The sequence below is a fragment of the Sarcophilus harrisii genome, chromosome 2 (assembly GCF_902635505.1).
Source record: "Sarcophilus harrisii chromosome 2, mSarHar1.11, whole genome shotgun sequence".
Classification (NCBI taxonomy): domain Eukaryota; kingdom Metazoa; phylum Chordata; class Mammalia; order Dasyuromorphia; family Dasyuridae; genus Sarcophilus; species Sarcophilus harrisii.
Window position 1 is genome coordinate 661,354,413 of NC_045427.1, and position 25,006 is coordinate 661,379,418.

The window sequence follows — 25,006 nt, forward strand, 5'->3', positions numbered from 1 at the left end:
GCTCTGGAGGGGACACGAGAGAAAGGAGAAACTTTCCTAGAGCAAGCGGCCATGGCCTCCTTCCTTCTGCCCAGTCTCCTTCACTATCCTGAGGGAGCCCAAAAGTAAGGGCCAGAGAGGCCGCGGTTGTTGACGAGGGAGGGCAGGGCCCTGAGCTCTAGGCCCACAAGCTTGTGGAGCCTCTGGGAATGAGCTCATGGGTGATTCGGACTCCCATGGAACTTGTGACCCTGAAATAGAGCCGTGCCGAGATCACCTGGGGGGCTGTCGCGTCCATGGCCACTTGTTACCCAGGTGAGAGATTCTGTTGTGAGCCATCATTGGAAATATCCATACTGGACTCCGCACTGGAGCTTGGATTTTAAGCCAATTCCTTAGCGGAATGGAAGAGATGAAGTGGCCCCGGGAGAACCATGAGGGCTCTGGTGTTTGGGCCTCCTTTTGGTCTGGCCGGGGTGGGCGTGGGCCTGGCCCAGAGTAGCCCAAGCCCCATCATTCACCCCCAGTGACCACAGCGAGCTTGGAATGGCTCCATGGCTGCCAAGGGCACGCCCACAGCCTTGCCTCCCTGTAACCTCAGATCCACCCCCCACAACCCCTGAAAGTGAAAACTTGGGGGTCCAGGGGCTCTGAGCAGTAATCCCCGCGGCCGTCTCCCTGGCAGATGGGCATCTGGCCTCTGAATGAGGACCTCCAGTGAGGCTTCAGGACGTTTTCCCTCAACGACAATAACAGCTGACCGGTTTTTGAGAAGTACTTTGTGTAAGCTCATTCTAACCTTCACAACAACCCCCAGAGGTAAATGCGGCCATAAGCCCCATTTCGCAAATGGGGAAGCTGAGGCACATGGCCATTGACTAACTTGGGAGCCCAGAGAGATGGTATATGAGATGGAGCATCAAGCCCTGGGTCCTGTCCCCGTTCCAGGCTGACCTCTTACTTTGAGCTCAAATTACTCTTTTTGTACTTTCCCTCCACTGCTTTTAGGGCCGCCCTTCGGGGCTACACAGAAGCACCTAGAGAGTAGCCCTCTGCCACCTCCTCTCTCCCCGGGATGCTTCCTCTCTCTTCTCATTCTGTACGATGCAGGCGACTGGTTGCTCTCCATGGTCCTTCCGTGCCAGACACCCTCATTCTAATGCGGGACAATTGGCTCTGCCTAACAGCCTCAGTTACGGGAGAGCCTCAAAGAGCCAGCTCCCTGGCCAACAAACTTTGCTAGAGCCTCGGGCAGCCAGAGCTCAGAGCACCCCCTCCCTGCCTTTCTTTCTTTCTCTGTGAATCTCTCAGAAAGCCCCAGGTGGTAAATGAGTCCCCTTCCCAAAGCTGACTATGAGACCTCCTCTGGTACCCCCTGGGAACAAAGTGGTGGAGCTCCTGGACTGGCTCATAATCCCACAAGGGACAAAGCTGTCACCTTTCTGTGGGGCTCCTGCTCCCTCCCTCTCCTCCATAACTGTCCCGCTGACAGGAGCCTCCTACCCCCAGTATTTTTGCAGCATGGCCAGCAGGGAGAGGCTTCCTCACAGGCAGGAGCTCCCTAGCCAGAGGCTCCTTTATCCAGGGACTCCCTAGGCAGGGGCTCCTATTGGTCTGGAGACTTGGGGAGGGGAAAAGGAGCAGCGTCAGAACAGCCATATCCCAATGAATGGGCTCCATTGGGGGGAAGCAAACATGAGGCTCTACGTGGGGTTTTCTGGAGCAGAGCCGAGTGGGACAGAAACCAAAAATGCTAACATGGCCCTTTGGGGTCAGTCTCAGGGGTCAGACATGGTCCGTGTGAGCCGGGGAATGGGAGCAGGGGGAGGGGGACAGGCGACTCTAGACCAGAGGTTCCTACCTCCTCTACCCCCAGTCTGAACCATCTCAGATCCTGACTCCTTTTTGTGAGCCGGGCTCCATCTTCTGCAGACCTGGCTGGGGTCGGGAGCGACCAGATGCGGAATCCTCAGGGTGGGGTTCACGGTTCAGTCTGTTCCATATTAAGATGATTCTCTCTGGCAAACTGGTGTCTGTCATTCTGTCAGAAACCCTTCAAGTACCCCGTCCCTCCCTGCTTGTTCAGGACAACAGGGACAGCCCCATGGCGGCCAGCTCGGTTTGTTCCATGAAAAGATAGAACCCACTGGGCAAGTCAGCACCTCATGGAACATAAAAGGAAACTTCAGAGTCCCCTTGTCCAACCCCTTGGTGTGGCGGGACTCAGTAAAACAGCTGAGAGTCTCCTTCTTTCTCCTTATTCTCCCAGGCCTTTCACATCTTGTGCTGTATGTGGGAACCCTGTATTAGCCCTTCTCATACCCTTGCAATATAGTGTCTGGCATACAAAAGGCACTTAATAAATGCTTGTTACATGACTGGGTTAGAAGCCTCAGTCTCATTAGCACACATTTTAACTGAAGGAGAGAGTGTTTTCCTGGGGAGGCGCCCAGTGCAGAGGGACTTCTTGCAATCTAGCCAGCTTCCATACTGAGCTTCACTTAGGCTTAGGGCCACCCAGCTGTGTGTCCAGCCATCCAGGGTCATCATCATTCCCAACTGACACCTGCTGAGCTTGGCCCAGACCAGACTGCAGCCATTCATCAGCGGTGGGACTTGCATATACCTGGGCCGTCCTTCCCATGAGCCCTCTCTTGTCTGCCTCCTTCTCTTGCTGATTATCTCGTGGCCTTGTGCTGTCACAGAGAGAATAATAGGGACTATATACTTCCAAATGGCTAGCTTTGTCTTGGGGTGATTTTAAGTGGATTTGTTAGTAATTGTGATACCCAGTTCTCCCTTCTCTGGTTCTGCCATGATCAGAGCACCCTGGTATGGGTTTGATTTTTCAGTGGATTTGTTAGTAATTGTAATACCCAGTTCTCCCTTCTCTGGTTCCACCATGATCAGAGCACCCTGGTATGGGTTTGATTTTAATTGGATTTGATTAGTAATTGTAATACCCAGTTCTCCCTTCTCTGGTTCCAATATGATCAAAGCTCCCTGGTCCACACCCTGAGCTCCTTTCAGCCAGAATCCTAGAAAATTTCCATAGCAGCTATTTTCAGACTCTCCCTTCTCCCATCCATCCTCATAAGCTGCCAGGCATCTTCTTCCATCACAGGCTGACTGTGGCCCTCCCCTCCCTTTAGGGGCTCCCTCTGGTGTCCAGATTCTGCCTTCATGCCCTCTACATTAAGCTGGCACTTTGCCTTCCTTTATATTTATGCCTCTGTTTGTATGTTGTAGCCCCCAGGAGAATGTAAGCTACTTGAAGGCAGAGGATTAAATGTTCATTGAACTGAATTACACCATTCCAATGGGACTTTTCCCATTTCTGCCTTGTGACTTTTGCTTGCTTTCCTTTGCAGGCGGGGTCTTAGCAAGCAGCCCCCTCACTCTATTCCCTGCTGACCCCACTGCTGGAAGTCTCCTTAGGTCACCACCTTAACCGTAAATCACTCAGACTTTCACTGACTGACCAATTTAGTCATGTTTGGGTCCTGATTGGCTTGGAGTGACTGTAAATAGCAGTTTCTGTTGTGGTCAGAAACCCTGACAGTCTTCCCCTCCCAGATTGATTTTTTTTTTCAATTTAGTTAAAAGAACCACACTCTCTCATTTCTTATCTAGTCTTAATCAGTTAATGGGCATGGACTCAGTCAAACTGAGACCTGTTGAAGACCTCGGCTTACAAAGTCTCCCACTGCATCCGGGCTCTCTCCAGTTGTCCTGATCTCTCTCTGACCACTGGACCCAGATGGCTCTGGAGGGGAAAGTGAGGCTGGTGACCTTGCCAATCGCTCTCTCGCTCCAATCCAGTTCACGTGCATCACTTCCCTGATGTCATGGTCCTCTTTGAGCACAAAGGACGAGCAACAATAGGTCAATGAGTGATTCCTTAGAATTGGAGGAACAAGGGCCTGGTGAGGGACAGTGAGAAGCCATTGCATGTGTTCTCCTTCTACCTGCTGTTCTGAGTCCCTCAGAAAGCTGAGGAAAACTGAGGATGTTTCCTAATGGGTCATCAGGAATAGCTGAATCTGGTTCTTCCCTTTTCTGGAAATTGCTGCTCTTCTGAACACCCTCTTGAGTCTGTGTGCCACGTCCCTGACCTGACCTTCTCAGCCACACATTTTTAGAGCCACAGGCAGTGCCCAGAGAAAAGGGATGGGGCCTATTTACATATTTTCTGTATCCTGACCTACAGACTTCCATACTATCACCAAGGGTGTCATTCTGGCGTGGTTTGAGCCTAGCTCTTGAGGCGGGGATTTCTCTAAGTTCTTTATGGTCTCCTCTAACTCCTGGTACTACCAGTGCTGGTGCTTTGTGGGAGTTTGTCCCTGCCTGGTTTTGTGATTTTTTTTCTGTGTTGTACCATTCAGCCACGTTTTTTAGCACTTTCTTATTTTTAAGATAGTTCTCTAAATGTAAATTGACTTTCTGACTGAAAACAAATCATTTTTCTATCCCTTTAAATTGGTCCTGAACACATTATGCAGTATTCCTTGGAATTTAAAAAAAAAATTCATCCTTCTTTTCATACAAGCATGAAGGCCATCCAGATATATTTATGTTCCTTATTGCAACAATGGGATTTCCTTTCTCCTCATTAAAAGGACATCTGTCAGAAGTGTTCTGTAGAAGCATCCATTGCTACTGTTGGCCTGGAATTTCCCTGTTCTTGGCAAAGGTTTCAGAGAATTGTGGGACTGTTTCTGTTTTCTGCTGGGTCTCAGCTGCAATTGTCTTTTCTGTCACCAGAAAGATTTTTCAGGACTGTTTGTCTATGATATTACAGCCAGCTTGAGAATCTATTTGGGGCCAGATTGTGCCAGAACTGACTGGAAATTTTCCCACTTCATAGAAAGAGAATCAAAATGGCATCCAGATTGTTATTCTATACATATCTTCTCAGGGAAAGGTGACCAGAACCATAGCAGAACCTGCACCTTCATCCTTGCCAAATCTCTCTAGCAAAGCTCACTTCCCATGTATGATCCGTGACCCAGAAGATCTTGATAAGCTAATGTTAAGGGCAGCTTGCCTAAATACAAGGCGTTTGGCTGGAGATAACGCTACTGATTCCATATTGGTCAGTGGAAAGCAGAGCACAGAACTGGCCTAGATTGTGGACTTCACTGTCACCTATCGCATCACCTTCTTGTCCATTCACGTCATTTTGTTTTCTTGTCCACAAGGTTGGGAATAACAACAGCTGACACCTTTCTCTAAAGCAGGAGCCCCCCGGCCCCAGATGTCAGAGGATTGCCTTCTACTGATCACCAATTGGCCAGTGTCCAGTTTCCCTGATTTCTTGAGGCCAGATTCTGATGGAGGCTGGCTCTCTGGCTCACCCAAAGCCCCCTAAGTGCACTGTGTGGGGCCCCAGTGTTCAGGTCACATCTGAGAGAAGCAGGACAGTTGGGCTGGCAGACAGGAGGCCTGTCTGCTCTTCCTTGGCTGGGAGGGCTCAGTTTGCATTGCTTCAAAATGAGACGGTGGCCCAGATATCTTCCGCGGTCCCTTCTGCCGTTAAATGCTATGGCTGCTGTATGGAGGATTCAGTAGCTCCAAAGTGGTACAGACAGGCCATGGGCCTATCGGGGAATCTGGGCCCACTTGCCCCAAAATCTTTCAAAAACGCTGTTTCTGTCTGAACAGCCAAAAATACCCCCTCCTGGGTGTTCAAATGGACTCGGGATAGTTCCTGAGAACTTGTAGAGTGTCGAGCAAAGGTCACCTAAAAGAGCTTTAGCCTAGGGTGAGGAGGAGGTTACTGCCAAATGGAGAAGTCACCTGGGAGGGATCCAAAGACAGCAGCACCTGTCCATTCAGCGCCCACAAGATGAAGGGAGAGAATCAGTCAGTGCTGGAGAAGACCAGGAAAATCCTTTCCATAACACAGCCAGCATTAGCTGCAGAGAGCCTTTCGAGGTGTCTGTAAGTCAGCCAGTCTTTTAAAATGAATTTCTAGTTTGGCAAACCAGAACTGCTGGAATTAAAAGACATTTCCAACTTTAAGTCCAATAGATGCTAAGACAGAGATAATGTTCCTGATGAGAAAGAGGGATTAGTAGTTCAAAGGCTGAAGAAATAGCTCCACTGTCTCCTTAGCTGCCTGGCTAGTCTGCGTCCCAAAAAATTCTTGTCCCCTAAAAGGAAAGACTCCCCTTCTGGAGAGGAGAGTCACCCACAGATGAGACTCTGGAATGAAGAGATTCCTCTTCAGATGAAGAGAGAAAAAGGAGCCGAGGGTCTTCTTGCAGTCTGTTGTGATGTTTAACGAAGGCTCGAGTGAGACATGGCTTCTGGGGACTTTAGTCATTTTATTATAAGTCCAGCAAGTTGTTAATAAAAGGATGGTCATTTGGCCTTTCTCATAGACCATGACCCTTAATGCCAGTGGGGGTCACAGGTTATATACTCTTGGAAGGGAAGGTGTTCCTGAGGGAGGCTAATCACTGATTGGTTAAGCAGATGAGAGGCAGGCTCTCTTGGGGTATGTAACTTAGGTCACTCGACATCAATTTCCTTATCACCCCTCTTTTTTTGCCGAGGCAATTGGGGTTGAGTGACTTGCCCAGGCTCACACAGGTAGGAAATGTCTGAGGTCAGATTTGAACTCAGATCCTTCTGACTTCAGGGCCGGTGCTCTATCCACTGCGTCACCCAGCTGCCCCTGACCCCTCTTGACAACAGAGAGAATCAACATCTGTCTAGGCTCTGTGTGAGCAAACACACAACAAACACACCCATTACCCCAAACTTCCAACGACTTTTGGTGTCTGATTAGTTCTTGGTCCGGGTACGTCTCTAAGAGGTGTTTCTCACACTAGATGGTTTCTGGATAAAAAAGTAGAAAAGGGGGAAAACCTTTGTCCTAATACAATGATTAGTTATTAAATATACAAGAGAAATATTCCTTTCTCACATTTGTGACTAGTCTATAATCCCTGAAAGAGCTGAATGGGATACCTGGTATATACCTGGTCAGTTCGGGGGAAGGGGATACAGGGGCTGCCAAATTCCCCCTCGGGCCACCTCTGGCCAGGGAAGAGATGTCCTGGAGGATGAGCTGGCATCAGACAGAGCACACAGAGGGCTTGTGGAGTCAGCTGCCTGATTCTTTCCTTTCTTCTTTCCTCAACCTAAAAAAAGGTGAAGCTAGAAACCCAGAAACCTCCCGCCTTCTGGTACCCTTAGTCAGCCAAAGGCGTTCCACTACCAAGGCAAATGGGCCTTCTCGGTGGGATTTTATGGGTGCTTAGGGGCTAATTCCCAATTTAGCTACATGTAATTAAGCCCTAACTCGGCGTCTGTTTTGCCCTTTCTAGTAAAGTGCACCCAAGCTGTTCCCAAGGACTGGGAAGCCTACTGGGGTCGCTGGTTTGTTGGCTTGGGCTGCTTGAGATTGGTTCGGTTTTCACTTGGGCTGGAGTAGAAGGGGAGGAGGCTGCAGCCCGCAGCCCACACTCAGGCCTGAGCTGGGTGAGAACTCTGGCCAATCAAAGTCGCTTCCGCCTGCACGCGCTAAGGAAGGGGAGTCCTGGGGGTCTCCCAGCTGAGCACTGGCACCTGGGGGCCACTCCGTGAGGGAGGGGGAGAGCCGGGTATTTCTAGGATCTCATTTTCAGGCCTGTGCAAACTGAAGTTCAGAAGTAGCCACTGAAGTGGCCAGGGTCTGTCTGCCTCTCTCTTTGTCTCTGTCTGCCTCTTTCTGTCTGCCTCTCTCTGTCTCTCTCCCACTCTGTCTCTCTCCCCCCTCTCCCCTCCATCCCAGGCCTGCCTCTGTTCTCTCCCCCCCCCATCGCCTTCTCACAGCCCCCATGCTCGATAAGTCAACAGCACCTCTGGCCTGAGCCACTGCAAAAGCTTCTTCCTTGGACTCTGGCTTTGGGAGCTTCCCATTTGTGATTATCCCACCCAACGGCCACAGCCATCTTCCCAGAGCCCACATCTGAGCTGCTCAAGAACCTTGTGTGGCTCCCTATGCCTTTGGAATAAAAAAAAAAAAGCCTTACCTCAGTATTTGGAGCCCCTTACAACCCACAGGCTTCTTACCCATTCCTCCCCTTACTGTGCTCGACGTTCCAGCCGAGTTCTTTGGGCAGCAGATGGGCCAGGGGCTGGGGCAGACGGGAACTCCGTAGCTGCCCTTCCGGGCTCCCTGCCTCAGCCGAGGAGAGCCCCCACTGCTGGGACCAGGGTCAGGAGGATTAGGGCGGAGGCCCCGCATTCAAACAACGCAGCATCCAGGGGCATTATTCTCTTCCCTCAGACACACTAAATATGAGTAGGAAGCGGCCCTCCCTTTCTCCTTGAGAGGGACATAGTCTGTAGATTGCCTCTGGGCCCTCCTCGGTCCCCACGCTGTGGCTGGGGGGCCCGCAGCTACCCAACGTGCCAGGATCCGGGGCCTTCCGTTCCTCTGCCCATGCCCAGCCCCGGCCACCTGCACCAGATTCCCTAAACGGGCCCAGCACCTTGGCCAGGGCCCATGCCCACTGCCACCCCTTCTGGGGAGCTCCGAGCCCGTGTCCGGCTCCTCTGGGGCCCCATTCCCCCTCGGGCTCGCTATCTTCTGGGAGGGCCCAGAGCAGAGTCCGGATGGCTCCCGAGCCGGCTTCCGCTTCTTGTTTGGCTATTTCCCTGGGGCTATTCTCGGTGCCCCTCCCCTCCTGGACCAGCCTGGGTGGGTTCTAGGACGGAAGCCCAGTGGTCCCTCAGGGTCTTCTGCCCCCCTCCTCACTGTGGGATTTCAGCCGACGCTGGGCTGGGCTGGGCCCTGGGCTCTTCCTGACCTCCAAGCCAAAGAGTGTCCGGGGAAGGCGCCTCAGCACGGAGGGACCGCTCAGGGAAGGAGCATCGTCCGCTCCACGAGCTGCCCCGGACACCAGAGGACCTTTCTTTTTAAAGCATTTTCCTGGTGATCCGTGTACATTTAGTTTTTAGACACATTTATTTATGAGCTGTGTTGGGAGAGAAAAATCAGAAGAAAAGGGAAAACCAGAGAAAACAGAAATAAACAGAAGAAAAGAAAGTGAACATGGTGTGTAATGGTTTACACTCAGTCTCCACCTGGTTCTGTCTCTGGATGCAGAAGGATGCTGGACCCAGCCCTTCCGAGCCGACCATTACACCCTCCTGTTGCTGCTGCTGCTGCTGCGGGCAGTGAGCTCCTGGATCTGCTCGTTTCCCTCAGCACCAGCTCCTGTCGGTCCCTCTGGCCTCTCTGAAATCCTCCTGCTCTTACAGAACAGTGATGTTCCACGGCATTCCTGCACCCCAAGTTGCCCGGCCGTTCCCCCGCTGCAGGCGCCCCTGGAGCCAGTTTCTGGCCGCCACAAACATCTGTGGGCCCTTTCCCCTCTCAGTGATTTTCTCGGAGCCCAATGAGGGCACGGCTGAGTCAGGGGGCGCCCGGTGTAACAGCCACACCCCAGGGCCTGTCGCTGCCTGGCTCATGGCATCGGTGGGAGAGGGCGTCGGGCAGACGGGGTGTGCGGGGGCGTTCCAGCCCCTCCCTGCAGGCAGATGCCCCGGGCTTCTCAGCCCTCACGCCAGCCTTCGTGCCCACTTCCCACCTGTCTGATTCAGGCCTCAGCTTCCTCAGAACCTCCTCTCCCCAGTTCCACCTCTCACTTTACTGGGAAATGGAGTCTCTCCTCCCACTCTCTCTGCTTGAGAAGCCGTCCCTCAGTCTCTGGCAACGAGGAGACACTTCCCCTTGCCACGGTCAGGCCCCCGGCAGGTGCATTCGCTCGCCACCCCCACTCCTCCCAAGAGGTTTCATCCGTGCCCTCCTCTGCAATCTTCAGCCTCTCCTCTCCTGACTCAGCCATGTCGGGGTCTCCTCCAAGCTTAAACCCTTTCCTTGTGGCCCAGCAGCCTCTCGAGCTCTCAGCGGTCTCACCCCCATTTCTTAGCCAAAACTTAGCCAGGAAAGACGTTTTTCTGATTGTCTGCGCTCATCGCCTCCACTTCCCTTCCTCTCCCTCCCCAGCCCTTTGCAGTCTGACTTTCACTCAGTGGTTCCACCCGAAGTCCCCAATCTCGTAATTAAATAATAGCGTAGATCTCTTCATTAGGCGGCCAGATGGCTCAGTGGGCAGCTCACTGAAGTTGAGTCGGGAAGACCGGGGCTCAAATTTAATCTCAGACACTTCCTGACTGATCCTGGACAAGCCATGGAATCCTCCTGCTTCAGTTCCCTTCCCCACAAAATGGGGATAGAACAGCACTTACTCCCAGGGTAGTTGTGAGCATAAAATAAAAAATGTTCACAAAGTGCTGCAAGGCAAAGTGTTATTTGCCAGATCAGATGCACTTTTCTCTGTCCTCATCCCCTCGATGCCTCCGGAGCATTTGACCCTGTTCTCCCTGGGTATCCTCAGCTGTGCTCTCCTGGTTCATCTCCCCCTGCCCCTTCTCAGTCTCCACCTCTCGCCCCTCCCCGGGCAGCCCCAGCTCTGCCCTTTCCTCTTCCTCCTCTTTCTCGATCCCGGGGGATTTGGGATTACCCCCCCCCCGCAGACACCTCCCAGATCTTTGTTTGCAGCTCCAGACCCTCCCCTCCGTTTAGTTCCTGCAGCGCCAGCGTCCAGCTGGACGGTTCAGAGCGGATGCCCAGAAGCAGCCTGGGAAACTTCGCACATCCAGAAGGAAACATTTGCCTTTCCCCAAAGCTTTACCTCTTCCAGTCTTCTCTATGTCTGCCCCCAAACACCCTGCCAACATCCACATTACCCCAGATGCCTCCCCCCACTTCTCCACCCACCCACCAATCGGCTGCAAAATCTTCTCATTTTTGCCCGGATGTGTCTCTGCCCTCCAGTCCCCCCTCTTTATCACTCCCCCCAATTACTCCAGTGTCCTCCCAGTGTCAGGTCTCACTGTGTCTGTACGGGCTCCCCCCCTGCCCTCCCTCCCAGGCTCTCTTGGGAGTTTTAGCTACTTGGAGGTGTGTTTAGCTACTTAGCCACGCTCTCCATATTTGTATTTACAACCTTCCCATTTTTACACGGCTGGACTGTCTCCCCCCTCGGAATGTCAGCTCCTTGAAAGTCAGGATCGGTTCCTTCTTTGCACCATGTCCACAGTCCTAGCAGAGCACCCGCTACATAAGAGCCTCTGGATATACTTGCTGATCAGTTAATTGATCTATAAAGAAAGAAGGGGTTGGACTAGATGGCTTCCGAGAGGACTTTTAGCTGCGGCTTGGTGACTATGCATTTATGTCTCCTCTGAGTCTCAGTTTCCTTAGCTGGAAAAAGGAGATGGACTAAGTGATCTCAAGTCCAAGAGGAGGAAGACTAGCATTCGGACAGTGCTGGACAGAAATCACACAGATGAAGCCCCGGAGCCTGGCGCATCCTGGGCTCCGCCGGTGCCCAAATTTCACGATCTAGAAAGCAGAAATAATGATTCCTCTGGAGCTGCTTCATAGGTGGCCATGAGGATCATATGTGAGGCAGCTTTTCTCCTCAGTCTCATCTCGTTCTGTTCAGCCCTTTCAAGGATGTTCGGATAAAATTGGTCTTGGGACAAATCCCTACCCTGTTATTCCTTTATAGCTGTGTCCTCTGGATCTTGTGTGGGCACATTCAGGAATGGCTGAACAAAAGCGTTACAGCGGGGTACAAATTAACTGGGACAGTCACCTCACTAAATGTACTGACTTACGCAACAAACTAGAGAACTTCTCACATCTTTTTTTAAAACTTTTAATGGGTGATTTTTTCCTCCCTTTGCAGCAGTCATTTTGAAGGTGTGACTCGCCACTGACTCGGCCAGGTTTGGGCGCATTTCTTTAACTCATCAAGGAAGCACTTTTAGCATCTCAGATAAAATAAGTCCATTTTTCTACATCTAGCCTTAAGTTTAGCCCATAGGTATGCAGTGGGGCGTAAATCTGGCAAGTTTCCAGGACACTGAGACAAATTTGTCTCTGTCCCTTACATAATTTTTAACTGAGGTAAGGTCATGTGACCATGTTCCATCCCTTCTGGGAGCTGCTATAATTAGGGAACAAACCTATATTTTTGTAAATTGGAATTTATATCTATGTATAGGGCCAGTAGAGTGATGCACTCGGTAGAATGCTGGTCCTGGAGTCAGACTGATCTTCCCGACTTCAAATCCAACTTCAGACACTTACTAGCTGTGGGACCCTGACTGAATCACTTTGCCCCTGTTTGCCTCAGTTTCTTTATCTGTAAGATGGGCTGGAGAGGAAACAGCAAAGCACCTCTGTATCTTTGACTGATTTCTCGGGCATTGGGATGAGAAGAGTAAGACCTGACTGAAGAACAAAGGTATCCACGTGTGTGCATCCGAATGTATGCGCACCCAGCACTCTTTGATGACAAGGATGAGACTTGGGAAGTCATTGCATGTAACAGACCATCCTCCAAGCATTGTCAGGTGTGATGAGGATGCCTAGGTCTCAGGGGCTCCCTGGACTTCCCACAAGGGTTTGATTTAAACAGGAATGAAAACATCCAGTTCATCGATAAAAACAATTTTCCTCGTCTTAGGTGCCCTGGCTTTTGCTTGATCTTGCCCACCAGATGTAGCGGGTTAGGACGGGTTCCCCACACCATGGGCTAACGGCTGCTTTTTTTACAAAGCCTTGTTACTGTTCCTCCAGCTGCCTCCTCAGCCAGGTCCCTCTGCAGGTCTTTGCTTTCTTTCTGGGGATTCTTTTGGCTGTTTGGTGGCAAGAGTTCAATAGCTCCTCCCATTCTTGTTTCCTTGAAACATACTTGAGCTGTTTTATTTCCCCATTCCAGTAGTGACTATAGTGTCTTTGTCAATGAAATAAAATTGTAGATTTTTCCTTGGAGTCTTAGCCATTCTTTAAGAACCATGGGATTAAAATCTCAACGGAATACGGAGTGAATAAATGTGTGGGCTCTAGAAACCAGAACACAATAAGAAGAACTTTCTATATTGGGAAAACCAGCTCAATCTACCTTCAGCTGGTCAAGGCCAGACACTCTGAATCAGCTTAGTTTTAGTCAAAGGATCTCCACCTGACCATTGCTGTTCCCATATGAAATCATCATCATTATCTGTACCCAGTCCTTCAGACAGCCCTGGAATGACCTGGAAGCCATTGCTGACAGGCCGGGTGAGCTCCCCCAGGCTGGAGTCTCTCGGGTAGCAGGACAGTGAGGATGGAATATGGCACTTCTTGTCCCCAAGTGACCTGGTTTCCTCTGTCAGGCTCCCAAGTGGGAAGAGTCTTCTTCCCCCCCAGCTTAGCAGTGACAGTATTTGGTGGGGCAGCATCCATCAGAAACATCGTTCTAAAGTTTTATGGATCTAAGTTACGTTCGAGGGATTGTGGGCAATGGTTCTGACTGTGGCCATGCCCTGCCTCCACTCCAGCTGATTAGTTGAATTCTCGAAGAAATTTTGGAGTCTATCCTTGTAAAATGGGGAGTTCTCCGCTGTTGGTCCATGGGGGATGGGGGTGCGACTCTATCTGCTGGGTCACGTCTCACTGTGTTGCTCCGTTTCTGCCATTTTCCTGCATTGCCTGCATTGACAAATCAGTCCGGGTTCCTTAAGCCTAACCCTCTGCATTTTCTGGTGGGAAAGAAACGGCCCCTGAATGTCCCTTCGCCATGAAGCATCCACACGGTTCGGTCATGTGTTCGAAGCTCCTTTGTCAGCCTAGAATGTTAGTTGGTCGAGTCCTTGCCAATGTCGCCCATGGCGGGCCTTTTGGTTCTGTTCCTGGACCTTGGCCATGTCAGGGGCTCCATGCAAAGGTGAGCCATTCTGGGCTCTGTTTGGTAGCCTCCAGTCCCCCCTCAGCCTGGCCGTTTGGGCTTCTTCTTGGCTTGATCAGATGGTTCCAGAAGTACGTCCGCAGGATGGGACCCAAGGAGGTCCTTTTGACAAGGATGTGTTCGTCTTTCAGCCGCTTAAACGTGAGGGCTGCTGTGTTTGGTGAATGCCGTGCTGGGCCTGGCTGGGACTGAGCTTGTTCTTGTTAATGCAGATATCGCTTCTCTAGCCAAACTTGGCTCCCCTTGTTCAGTCCCAGATTTACCCCGAGACTCTGCCAGAGATAGTCCCCGAGCCCCGTTGGGTCTGGAGATTCGGTCGTTCTTTGGGCAAGGTAGCTTTCCCCTCTTCCCGCAGAATAAGAATTTAGTCACTGAGCTGTTTTCAGGCCCCCAGCAGACCACGTGGTGTTTTCCTTCGAATCAGGGACATCTGGCCAGGGAGGGAGCGTCCTGATCCAGGGCAGAGGAGCCTCGTTCCCTCGCCCCTTAGTACGTCCTCCCTGGCCCATCACCCTGAGGCAGGCGGGCCCACGGGCTCCTGGGGGTCTTTGGAGGTGGTGCAGTCACATAGAAGCTCAAATGTAGTAGCTACCGGTACGGGGCCGCCCACGCCTCGTGTCCTGCCCCGCCAGTGCCCGCCTGGCTGTGGGCCTGCTGCTGGGGGGTCTCTGTGGCTCGGGTCCCTGCCCACAGTGGCAGCCGTGTCCCTCTGGATGCGGGCTCCTGGGCACTGTGGCCTCAATCGTGGCTCACACCGAGGCTCTGGGCGGTCACTGTGCGTGCTCACATACAGTGTGTGCTTCTGTGAACGTGCGGGTGTTTGAAGGTCACAGGTGGCAAAGGGGAGGGCACGGGCACCCACTGAGGATGGACGTGGCCAGCGGCTGTTGGGGCAGGAGAGCTTTTCTCCCAATAGTGACAGCCCGACCAGACCGTTAGAACAAGCGAGGAAACAGATTCCGGAGCTGAAGGACCAAAAGCCCCTGACCTTGTGTTCAGCAGCAGAGCTTGGGTGTGAGTCCGGGTGTTTTGACCTTGTCAGGACAGTGCGGGGCACAATTCTGGATGGGAATGGGAAATCTGGGGCTTCCTGAACACATCCCTCCCACTCTGAGCCAGCCTGTCCTTTGGGAAAGGAAGGGGTGGGGGCAGATCAAAGGCTTCCCAGGCCTCTTTGCTGCTTTCCCGGTCTCCTCTTGAAAGCCCTGAGAGCCCCCTCCAGTGGGCGAGAGGTGGATGGACATTCAGGCTCGGCCAGCAACGTTAGTGGCCACTTTGGGCCCTGCTGTGCCCAGCGTCAGCCAGACAAGGTCAGCGGCCACCTGCGAGGGACTCACCTGCTCCAGCCGCAGGTTGGCAGCTCCCAGAGACCTCCCTCCTCCCTCCTCCCTCCTTCCTCCCGGCGGCTTCTTTCCCCACCTGCTGGAAGACAAGGAGAACCGGTTGCCTAGGAAACGTACATCCCCTCGGCACGGCCGGCTGGCTGCGGCTTCCTTCACCTTCCTTTACCCTCAACCTTTCCTTGTGATGTCCAAGGCGAGTTACCGCAGGAAAAGCCGCTTGGTTAAAAAGCCAAACTGAAAAGGCCCTGAGGCAGAGAGACAAACAAGGTGGGGAGAGAGGGAGAGAAGGAGAAACAGAGAGAGAGACAGAGAGAGACAGACAGACAGACAGAGACAGAGAGACACAGAGAGACAGACAGACAGAGAGAGGGAGAGAGACAAGACAGAAAAAGACAGAGACAGAGACAGACAGGAGACAGACAGAGGAGGAGACAGAGACAGAGACAGAGAAAGAAGAAGAGGGAGAGAGAGGAGAGGAGAGAGGAGAGAGAGAGAGAGAGAGAGAGAGAGAGAGAGAGAGGAAGAGAAGACAGCAGGGGACACAAAAGATCGACATGGGGAGGAGGAGGACAAAAACAAAGGCATAACAAGAGAGGAATAAAGGACAAGAAGACTAGGAGAGATGGTGAGGAGAAAGAGATGAAGATGGGGCAGAGAATACACGGAAGTCAACAGGCAGAAAGAAGGACAACCAGACAGATGCAGAGACAGAGAGACAGAGACTGGCAGAGGAAGAGGTAGGAGAAAGAGATGAAGACAAGAGAAGAGAGGAGACAGTGACACAGGCAAAAAGATAGATTTAGAGAGAGACAGAGGAAAGGAGGGAGGGAGGGAAGGAGGGAGCATGCAGGGAGAAAGGGACGGCTTTCTGGTCATTAAAAACCTCGACCCCACAGAAATGCGTCTCTTTCTCCAAGTTTCCCTGGGTGATGTGGTGCTCACCTGGCAGGTCACCAATGGACAGGCTGCCACAGGTACAGATTAGAGCTTCTTCTGACCTGCTTCGGGTCTCCCTCCACCCCCAGCTGGGTGTCTGACCATCCCGGAGGCAACAGGGCAGCAAGGGGGCCGCCCCCTTCGTGGCGGGCCCACCACCCTTCTAAATGCTCCAATCGACGTCACCTTCTGTGGGGCACGTTGCCATGGGCACGATGCGTCCCTTGGCTCCCTTTGCATTGCCCATGGTCTAGGTTCTTGGGAATGTTGTGACATTGGCGATTTGCAGATTGGAGATGGAGAAAACCCCAAGGGAGAATGGCCTGGAGCGCAGACTCTGGGCCCAGCTCACCATCCACGCCTTCTGGGTTCAGTCCATGTCCAGGACAGCCTTTCGTCTGGGCCACTGGGCCGTTGGGCCTGTGGATCTTCCGGAGGAGCCAGCCCCTATTGTCAGAGGTCCGTGGTGGTTTCTGGGAGACCTCATCCCCCACTGGGGGCCCCCTCACGTGGGACTCCACTCCCCAGAACTGCAAGAGCCCAGGCAGGAGGTGCCCACTGGGGGAAGGTTGGGCAGACCAAGGAGCTCTCCATGGTGCTGATCTGAGTACAGGAAATTGCCAGCGGGCAGAGCTCCTCCCCTGGCCTTATGTCCCTCTGCCCCCAAGTCATCTCCCAAGCCATGAGGATGAGCTGGGCTGTAGCAGGTCGTCCCTGGTAGTTCCCCCCCCCCATCATCCTGGGATGGTGCCCTGAGGCAGGGCCCCCTTATCCAGATAACCAGTCTTGGTCCTGGAAGGTGGAGGCTCTAGGGGGGCCAGTGCCCAGAGGGCTGGCTCCAGGTCAGGAAGGCCTGAGTTCAAATCCAACCTTCCTGTTCGTCCTTCATTCTTGAAAAGGACCGTGACTCCAGGACCTGCAAGTGAGGAAGAGCTGTGCAAAATCGCCAGCTCAGAGGGCTGGAGGTGCCCTGGAGGCAGTGGGAGGCCTTGGCCCCTTAGGCTAACCTGCTCAGGAAGAAATGAGGTGGAGAACAGTCTCTTACTTAGTTAAAAACAATCAATTTGGGAGGGAGAGACCTTGGGGTTTGGGGGCCAAAAAGCAACAATTGCTATTTACATTCACTTGGAACCATTAGGGCCAGTTGGACAACTCCTTCCTCCCTCCCTCCCTCCTCCTTTCCTTCGTTCCTTCCTCTCTCCCTTCCTTCTTCTTCTTCCCTTCTTCCCTTCTTTCTTTCCTTCTTCCTCCTTCCTTCCTCCCCTACTCCCTCCTTTCTTCCTTCCTTCCTCTCTCCCTTCCTTCTTCTTCTGTTCTTTCCTTCCTTCTTCCTCCCCTACTCCCTCCTTTTCTTCCTCTCTTCTTCCCCCTTCCTTCTGTCTTGTTCCTTACCTTGCCTTGCATCTCTTTCCCTTCCCTTTCCTCCTCTTGCCTCTGTCCACATAGAGCACCACCTGTGGGGGCTCTTCCCAAAGGAAAATGAGTTTGGATCACTGAAACCTCACAAATATCTGGAGGTTTATGGGCTAGATTTCTTTTGGAAGGACCCTGCCTTTAGTCCAGCTTAAGACAATACTATCTCTGGAACTCTGGGCAAATCACTTCTTTCATGTCTGCCTCAGCTTCCTCATCTGTAAAAGGGGATAATAACAGCACGGGCCTCCCAAGGTTGTTCTGAGGGCCAAATGAGGTCATGTTCGTAGAGTCCTTGGCACAGTACCCGGCGCATAGTAATAAATGCCCGTGTCCTTCTTCCCTCAGTGGAGCAGCGGGAGTTATGAACACACAATGTGTTCTACACTGTTGGTTTTCCAAAAACGTTTGTCTTTCTCACGTGGCTTTATAGGAGAACACAGACCAAAAAAATCAAATCAAATCAATAAAATGTTCAAATATAATTACTTTCCTGAGTATCTCACAGGGATATTTATCTAGGCCTCCTGTGGGCACTGGCAGCTCCTCCGTCTGTCAGGGGATAGACTGGCCGTCCCCATCTCTCGAGGAGGACCCCTCAGCACATACCCCGAGCAGCCAAGGTCGTGGCCCCCAGGACAGGGGTCCAGACCCCCTTATTTTCAGAGAGAAGGAGCGGAGCTTCAGGGCTTCCCCATGGTCACCAGGGCAGGAAGCGGGAGAGGGACATTTCAACCCAGATCCTTTCACTGTGGGACCCCCCAGTGCCCTTTCTCATGTCTCGTATCAGTCACTGAGTCTAGGCGGAGGTTCAGCTGCCATTATGTGCCAGGCCCTGTGGCAGTGTCTGAAGGGTGGGAGCAGCTCCCCTTCCCCTGAGTAACCCCCCTCCCCCCACTGCTTTGCTGCCCTTCCCAAGTCACCGTGCACTCCAGCGGTTCCTGCACCCGACCCCCCCATTCAGATTCATGTTCTCAAGGTGAAGCAGCCTCTTTATCCCAGAGAAATCTCGGCGTGTTATTCCCAGCTCTGGTCTTAGTCATCCCCGGAGCCTGGTGACTCATGACAAAGTGGTGACCGGAAGGAAGATGAGTCACCAGGCCTGATGACTGTGACTGCTCCAAGTCTCGGTCTATGCGGGCGTATAATGGGCACGGGGCCCCAGCAGCATCCGGAGGGCTCTGGGAACTTTCCAAAGGCGCGAGATCCGGACTCTGCTCGGGCTCGGACCCTGCTCGGGCTCGGTTCCTGCTCGGGCTCGGACCCTGTTCGGGCTCGGATCCTGTTCGGGATCGGGCCGCAGACAGTCCTTGTCCGTTTGGGGCTTCCCTGTGGGAAAAGCAGACCCGTGAGAAATGAACACCAATTCAGGTCCCGACTGCAAGGGGCGCTGAGCTCTGACCTGACAGGGCTTTCTCTGCCCAGAACAGCCCGGGCCGCCAGAGACGGCGTTGGGGGGACACCCCCCAACACAGGAAACTTGTCCCTTGTCCCCTCGCTAACCAGCTCAGCGCGGCACTCGGACCCGGGGCTTCTCACTTTTCAGAGGCAGGTAGAGAACTTGTCCCGCGTTCTCCCACAGCTCGAGGCTGTGGGGACAGAGACTGGAAGCTGGGGAGGGAGGGAGGGAGGCTGATGAGAGGATGAGCTCGCATTCACGCCGGGCCTCGAGGTGTGCAAAGCACTTTGTGAAGATCTCATTCAATCCTCGCACCGGGGAGGTGGGGCCGCTCTTATCCCCACTTTTACAGGTGAGGAAACTGAGGCAAACAGAAATGGGTTGCCTTGCCCAGAATCACACCACCCTGTCTGAGGCTAGATTTGAACTCGGGAAGATCAGTCTTTTTATTCTGTCCAGCTTCCCCTTGCCTGGGCATGCCCAGCAGCGCCCACGGCGCCTCACAGTTAGTAGGTGCTTCGTACACACTTGTGGGACCAAATTCAGTCGAATCCAGCGTTTGATCAAAAGCCTCCTTGCTGAGGAACTTGGTCATTCTAAGAGAGCCTGGAATAGTGATAGGATGCTAGATGTGGACTTGAGGAACTAGATTCATATCCCGGAGCACTTCCAACCAATTCTAGCACACTTCCAACAGATCCCGGTGCACTTCCAACCAATCCCAGCGCACTTCCAACCGATCCCGGCACACTTCCAACAGATCCTGGCGCATTACCAACAGATCCCGACACACTTCCAACAGATCCCAATGCACTTCCAACAAATTCTGGCACACTCCCAACAGATCCCAACGCACTTCCAACAGATCCCAGCACACTTCCAACAGATCCTGGTGCATTTCCAACAGATCCCAGCACACTTCCAACAGATCCTGGTGCACTTCCAACTGATCCCAGTGCACTTCCAACTGATCCCGGTGCATTTCCAACAGATCACTCTTAAATTAGGACGGGAGCAGCCCTTCCCTCCCAAGCCCCTGTGTGGGTCCTTCCCAAAGCTGAAGCGCCACATCGCTGCGCCCTTGGGGTAGAGTTAGCTTGTGCTACTCCTGCTTGTTGTCCATCCACCTCAGGTAAGAACCAGCCTGACCCAGTCTATACGACGCCCTTCTGGGTATTCCGAAGGCAGCTTTTGCGTCCCTCCCCCCTCTCTAAGCTTCTCCGGGTTAAACATTTCATTTCACCGACTACTCTTCCTGCGCCATGAGTCCCCCTCCCGGGGACACTGGGGGTATCCCTCCTCGCTGATCTGGCCCCCCACCAGAGACTTCCTTCCAAGAGAGACCGAATGCTTAATGACTGTTGCACAGCCATTCTTCCTATCCCCTGTCCTCCATCTTGTCCGCAAGGAGAGTTGAGGAAATGGCTACGCGAGCCACTGCAGCAATCCGGGGTCGCTCCCCCAAAGATCTGGGAGAGTCTCCCAGGCCGCGGCTCTCTTTCCCACCTCCCCGCTCTCCCTTCCCATCTCCCCCCAGTCGGTGTAGGGAGTGCCGCCCAATGCTCAGGTCCCCTGAGGGGTCCCCCTGGGCGGGGCAGTACTTTCTGCACAAGCGGCCGCAGGCAGGGGGCCTCGGCCAGGTTTGCGAGGCTTGGCCTTGGACGTCACTCTGGCCTCAGTCTGAGTGCCAGCGGTCGCAAAGTCTGGCTCCTTGGCGTCCCCACACCCGTGGGCCCCGTGCCCGTGGCCCCTTGCACCCATGCCCCCGCGCCCATGGCCCCCTGTGGCCCCCTGCGCCATTGCCTCCTGTGCCCGTGGCCCCCTGTGGCCCCCCTGCACCCGGCTGATGGTGCGGCCCCGGGCTGCAGTGTCCTCCTGCTCCCGGTCCCCTCCCGCCTCTGCCTCTTGCTGTCCAGGCTCCGGGAGAACCAGCCTCTTGCCCACAGGGTTTCCTGGCATTTCGTGGCTCTCCCAGGCTTGTTTCATGCTCTAATTGGCGTCTGCTTTTCTCTGCACTTGAAGCTCCCGGGGCGGGGGAGCCATATTTGAGGACCGCGGCCCTGCCCCCGTCCAGATGCCGCACGGAGGCGACGCCGTTACACGGACCACGGTCGGCACCGACCCCACGGAGCCGCGGGCACGTATCGCGTGTAATGGGCGCCGCCTCTGGCATCGGGAACACGCCCCTGGGGGAGTCGGAGACGGTTCCGGAGCTGCCCCGCTCTCCCGCAGAGACGTTAGCACCGGGCGGTTTCCCATCACCAGCAGTGAGGAGGAGGGGCCAGGAGGGAGGGGAGCCTCAAGCAAACGCCCCAGGCGGCCGGGGTGGGGGAGGGGGGCACACCTGCAGCCCCGGGGCCGCTGGGGAAAACCGGGTGGGCGGGGCTGAAGCAGCGGATCCACTCAGATGAATGCAGAGCCTGGAGGGGCAGGTAGCTGGCACAGGGCAGTCTGCCCGGTCTGGGGGGGGGGGGGGGGGGGGGGGGCAGAGAGGTCAGAGACCTCAGGATTCAGCCCACGCCCCCCACCTGGGGATTCAGCCCATGCAGCAGCCTCACCGCCTCCACCCTCCGAGGGGGAAGCCCGGCCCCCAAACAGAAATCATGCCGAGGATCACAACAGAAACCAGCCGTCCTACCTGGCCCGGCTACAGCGGGGGAGCCCCTCACCCGCCTCGCCCATTGGTCAGCCAGCGCAGAGCCCGAGAGGGACGTGGCCGGGGAACGTGGAGCCGGGGCTGCCGGGCTTGGGCCGAGTGCGTGAGGAAGGAGACTGCGAGCTGGGGACCGAGCGCCGGACGCGGCCCCGGTGAGAGCAGCCGTCTGTGTCCACACCCCAAGCCTCAGCGCCGGCTCTGGCCCTTCCTGCCCGGACACCGTGGTGAGGAGTGAATCGGAGGGTAAAGCCAAAGCCCCGGCAATGGGAAGTCTCTGTGACTTCTTCCCACGAGGCTGGAGGAGACTGGAGCCCTGGGGGCTTCTGGGACTCTCTGAAAGGCTCGTTTGGCCTGACTGTGCCCCAGGAATGGGACCCACCAAGGACCTGAGAGGGAGGACCGAGCCCGGGACACACGCCTGGGGCCGTCAGGGCCCGGGGCCCCTCCCTGGAGATCCTGCCAGTCTTGAGAAAGAGACCAGGCTCCCACCGCATCACACACAACAAAAAAGGGGGGCCCGATGGCCACAAGAACGCAGGGAGGAGTGGGGAGTGGCTCCAGAAGCAAAGCTCAGGCTCCCAGTCTGGTCTCTGTGCGGTGCCCGCTCTGGGCATGCTCTGGGCACAGACACCACGCGGAGATGCCTGGAGGCTTCGGGTGTGGTCAGAGAGCTATGAAGAAGGAGCCTTGGATGAATCTCAAACTCAGGAGGCGTCTTTGGGGTTCGGTCGTTACTGAGGGAGAACCCAGTGTTTCTCCTCTGAAGACAAGAATCTCCCCTGCTGCCTGTGGCCGTGTTGCATTCACGTGGGGAGAACTCCCTGGATGTTGAGCTGGCAGTGCCCCGTGCCCTCATCCCAAACCCCCACCCCTGTGGCCGACCTGGCGAGGGGTCACTTCGCTCCCGCAGCACCATTCGCGCTGGAGAGCACCCCCCCCCAGGAAAATCAGTGCCTCCGGAGCACTGGTCAGCCTCCCCCCGACTCTAACCCTAAATGCGCGCCTCCCGGCTCTCACCCCACCCCCCATGGCTGACTCCAACCTGTCTGGCCCCATCTCCCTGGTGACCGCGTGGGTGCCGGCCCAAGGGCCCGATGCTTCCCCAGCCAGGACATGTCTTGCACTCACGGGCCCCCCTCCCCCGAAAGGCTCTTCTCTCCACGGCCTGAGCCCGAAGGCTGCATGAACGATCGCTGATTCTCGGGAGCCAGAAGGAGCCAGCCGTGCTTCTTTGGGCTTCGCTGGCGGGGCAGCCGGAGAGGGGACCGATTACTGATGAACCCGGTGTCTGGGGGGAGGCAGGAGCCCCTGGGTTAGGGGCGATCATGGGCACCTCTGTGCTGGCAGGAACAGGGCTCCCTGGGGGGCTCTCCCAAGCTCGTGGGGAAGACCCTGACACAGGATCTTGGGGAGCCTGGCTGCCTTTGGGCACCATTTTCTTCAGGGCATCCCTCAGGACTCCTTCCCACAGGAGTCAGTCCCCACTTTGCCTCTGTTGGCTGCCAGGCGGTTTCTTCTCCCACCGAGAACTGAGGGATTGTGGTCTGTGCTCTCTGCCATTCTTTGCCTCTGACACAACATGGAGCCTGTGGGTGTTCATGCAAGATACTCCCAGGATCCCTCAGGCATCCTCGTCCCTGGCCTGGCCTTGTTTCAGAATGGTTGGACCTCACTGTCTCTCTTCTATTTTAAGCACACTGTATCTTCAGGAATGGTCAAGACTTTCATTTCTATCATGGATCAAAAAGATGGAGTTAGGATTAACTCATAGAGCTGGGGTGGGGGAAGGGAGAGTGAAAGGAAGGTAGGAAGGAAAGAGAGAAAGAAAGAAAGAAAAAATGAAGGAAGGAAGGAGAGAGGGAGGGAGGGAGGAAAAGAAGGAAGGAAGGAAGGAAGGAAAGAAGGAAGGAAGGAAAGAAGGAAGGAAGGAAGGAAGGAAGGAAGGAAGGAAGGAAGGAAGGAAGGAAGGAAGGAAGGAAGGAAGAAAGGAAGGAACTAACCACTTCCATTATTCTCACCCTAATCCATCACCCACACAGCTCCCAGAATAATCTTCCCAAAGCTGATCATGTCATTTCTTTGCTCAAGAACCTTCCATGGCTCCATTTCACTCCCACAGACTTACACACGTGTGAGCAAACACCCTGGCCTTGGGACCCTCCCCACACCCCCCTTAGGGCCATTTCCTGAGGTTCTCTACAAGTCCCTGAGGAAAACCCGATGCTCCCGGGAAAGCCCTTCCCTGCCTCTCCCGCGCCCCCCGGGGGGGGGGGGTCACCGCTCCCGAGGACGTCATTCACGCGGCCCGGTGGGAGCCCCTAGGAGGAGCCCCTGGCAAACCTCTCCGTGGCGTGCTCAGCGCACGGCCACGCGCTCCCCCTGCCCGCAGTAAATGTGGCCCTTTCTCTCTCGCAGATTTTACCTGATTAGCGGCGGCGTCCCCTTGATCATCTGCGGAATTACGGCCGCGACCAACATCAAAAATTACGGGCCGGACAGCGACGGCGCCCCCTAGTAAGTATGGCGGCCGGCGCCGGGCTTCTAAACCCGGGCTTCGAGCTTGTCCCACAGAAAAAGGCGGCTCCGGGGGCCAACCCGGGCCGGAGGCGGGAAACGGGACTTGATAGAGTCGGGAGTCGGGAGGTACACCCGCGCCTCCCGACTCTAACCCTAACCCTAAATGCGCGCTGCTGACGCTGTCCGTGGTGCTGCTGAGTCAGCCGCGAAACATGGCCTCCCATCAGAGCCCAGGAGGAGAGGGGCTGCCTCCAACTCACCGTCCCCAGGCCTGGCTCCAGGAGCCCTGCCCAGGCTCCGGCCTCAGGGGTGCCTGGGGGCGCACACACGTGCTCACACACATGCTCCCTCACACACACTCACACAAATACTCATGCTCACTCACACACGTGCTCACATAATACACACATGCTCACACACGCTCACACAAACACACGTGCTCACATGCATATACACATGCTCACACAATCATGCATGTGATGCTCATGTCTAGCACACACATGCACTGTGCACACCTGTTTGCAGCACATATACACACGAATGCACGCATGCTCACTCACACAGCACACTGCACCTATGCACACACTCGTGCACACATGATGCGTTACAATACACCCAGCACTTGTGCACATAACGTGCATGCGCCCTCACACATATACACACGTGCAGTTCATTTTCAGCACGTGCATGCACACAGCACACTCATGAACAGTGCACTGCACACACATGATTGAACATGAGGTATTTGTGTGTGTGCAAAATACCCATGTGCACACAATCTTTTGTAAACATGCAACATGCACACTCACACTCATGCTCACCATGCACATGCATGCACACAACACAACATATGGATGCACACAACATACATATGCACACAATACACATGCACACTCATTACACAACACGTGCACATTCACACAAATATATATACAACATTCATATGCAACACAACATA

The 25,006-nt window shown here is 54.3% G+C and overlaps 1 protein-coding gene across 3 annotated transcripts in view; it reads left to right on the forward strand.

Moving 5' to 3' along the window:
• ADGRA1 (adhesion G protein-coupled receptor A1) overlaps positions 1–25,006 on the forward strand; it is a 196,831-nt gene that overhangs the window by 164,232 nt on the left and 7,593 nt on the right. For all 3 annotated transcript variants that reach the window (XM_031957074.1, XM_031957076.1, XM_031957075.1), the window contains one exon: positions 23,947–24,045. In XM_031957074.1, coding sequence (XP_031812934.1) covers positions 23,947–24,045 — 99 coding nt within the window. The remainder of the gene's footprint in view (positions 1–23,946; positions 24,046–25,006) is intronic.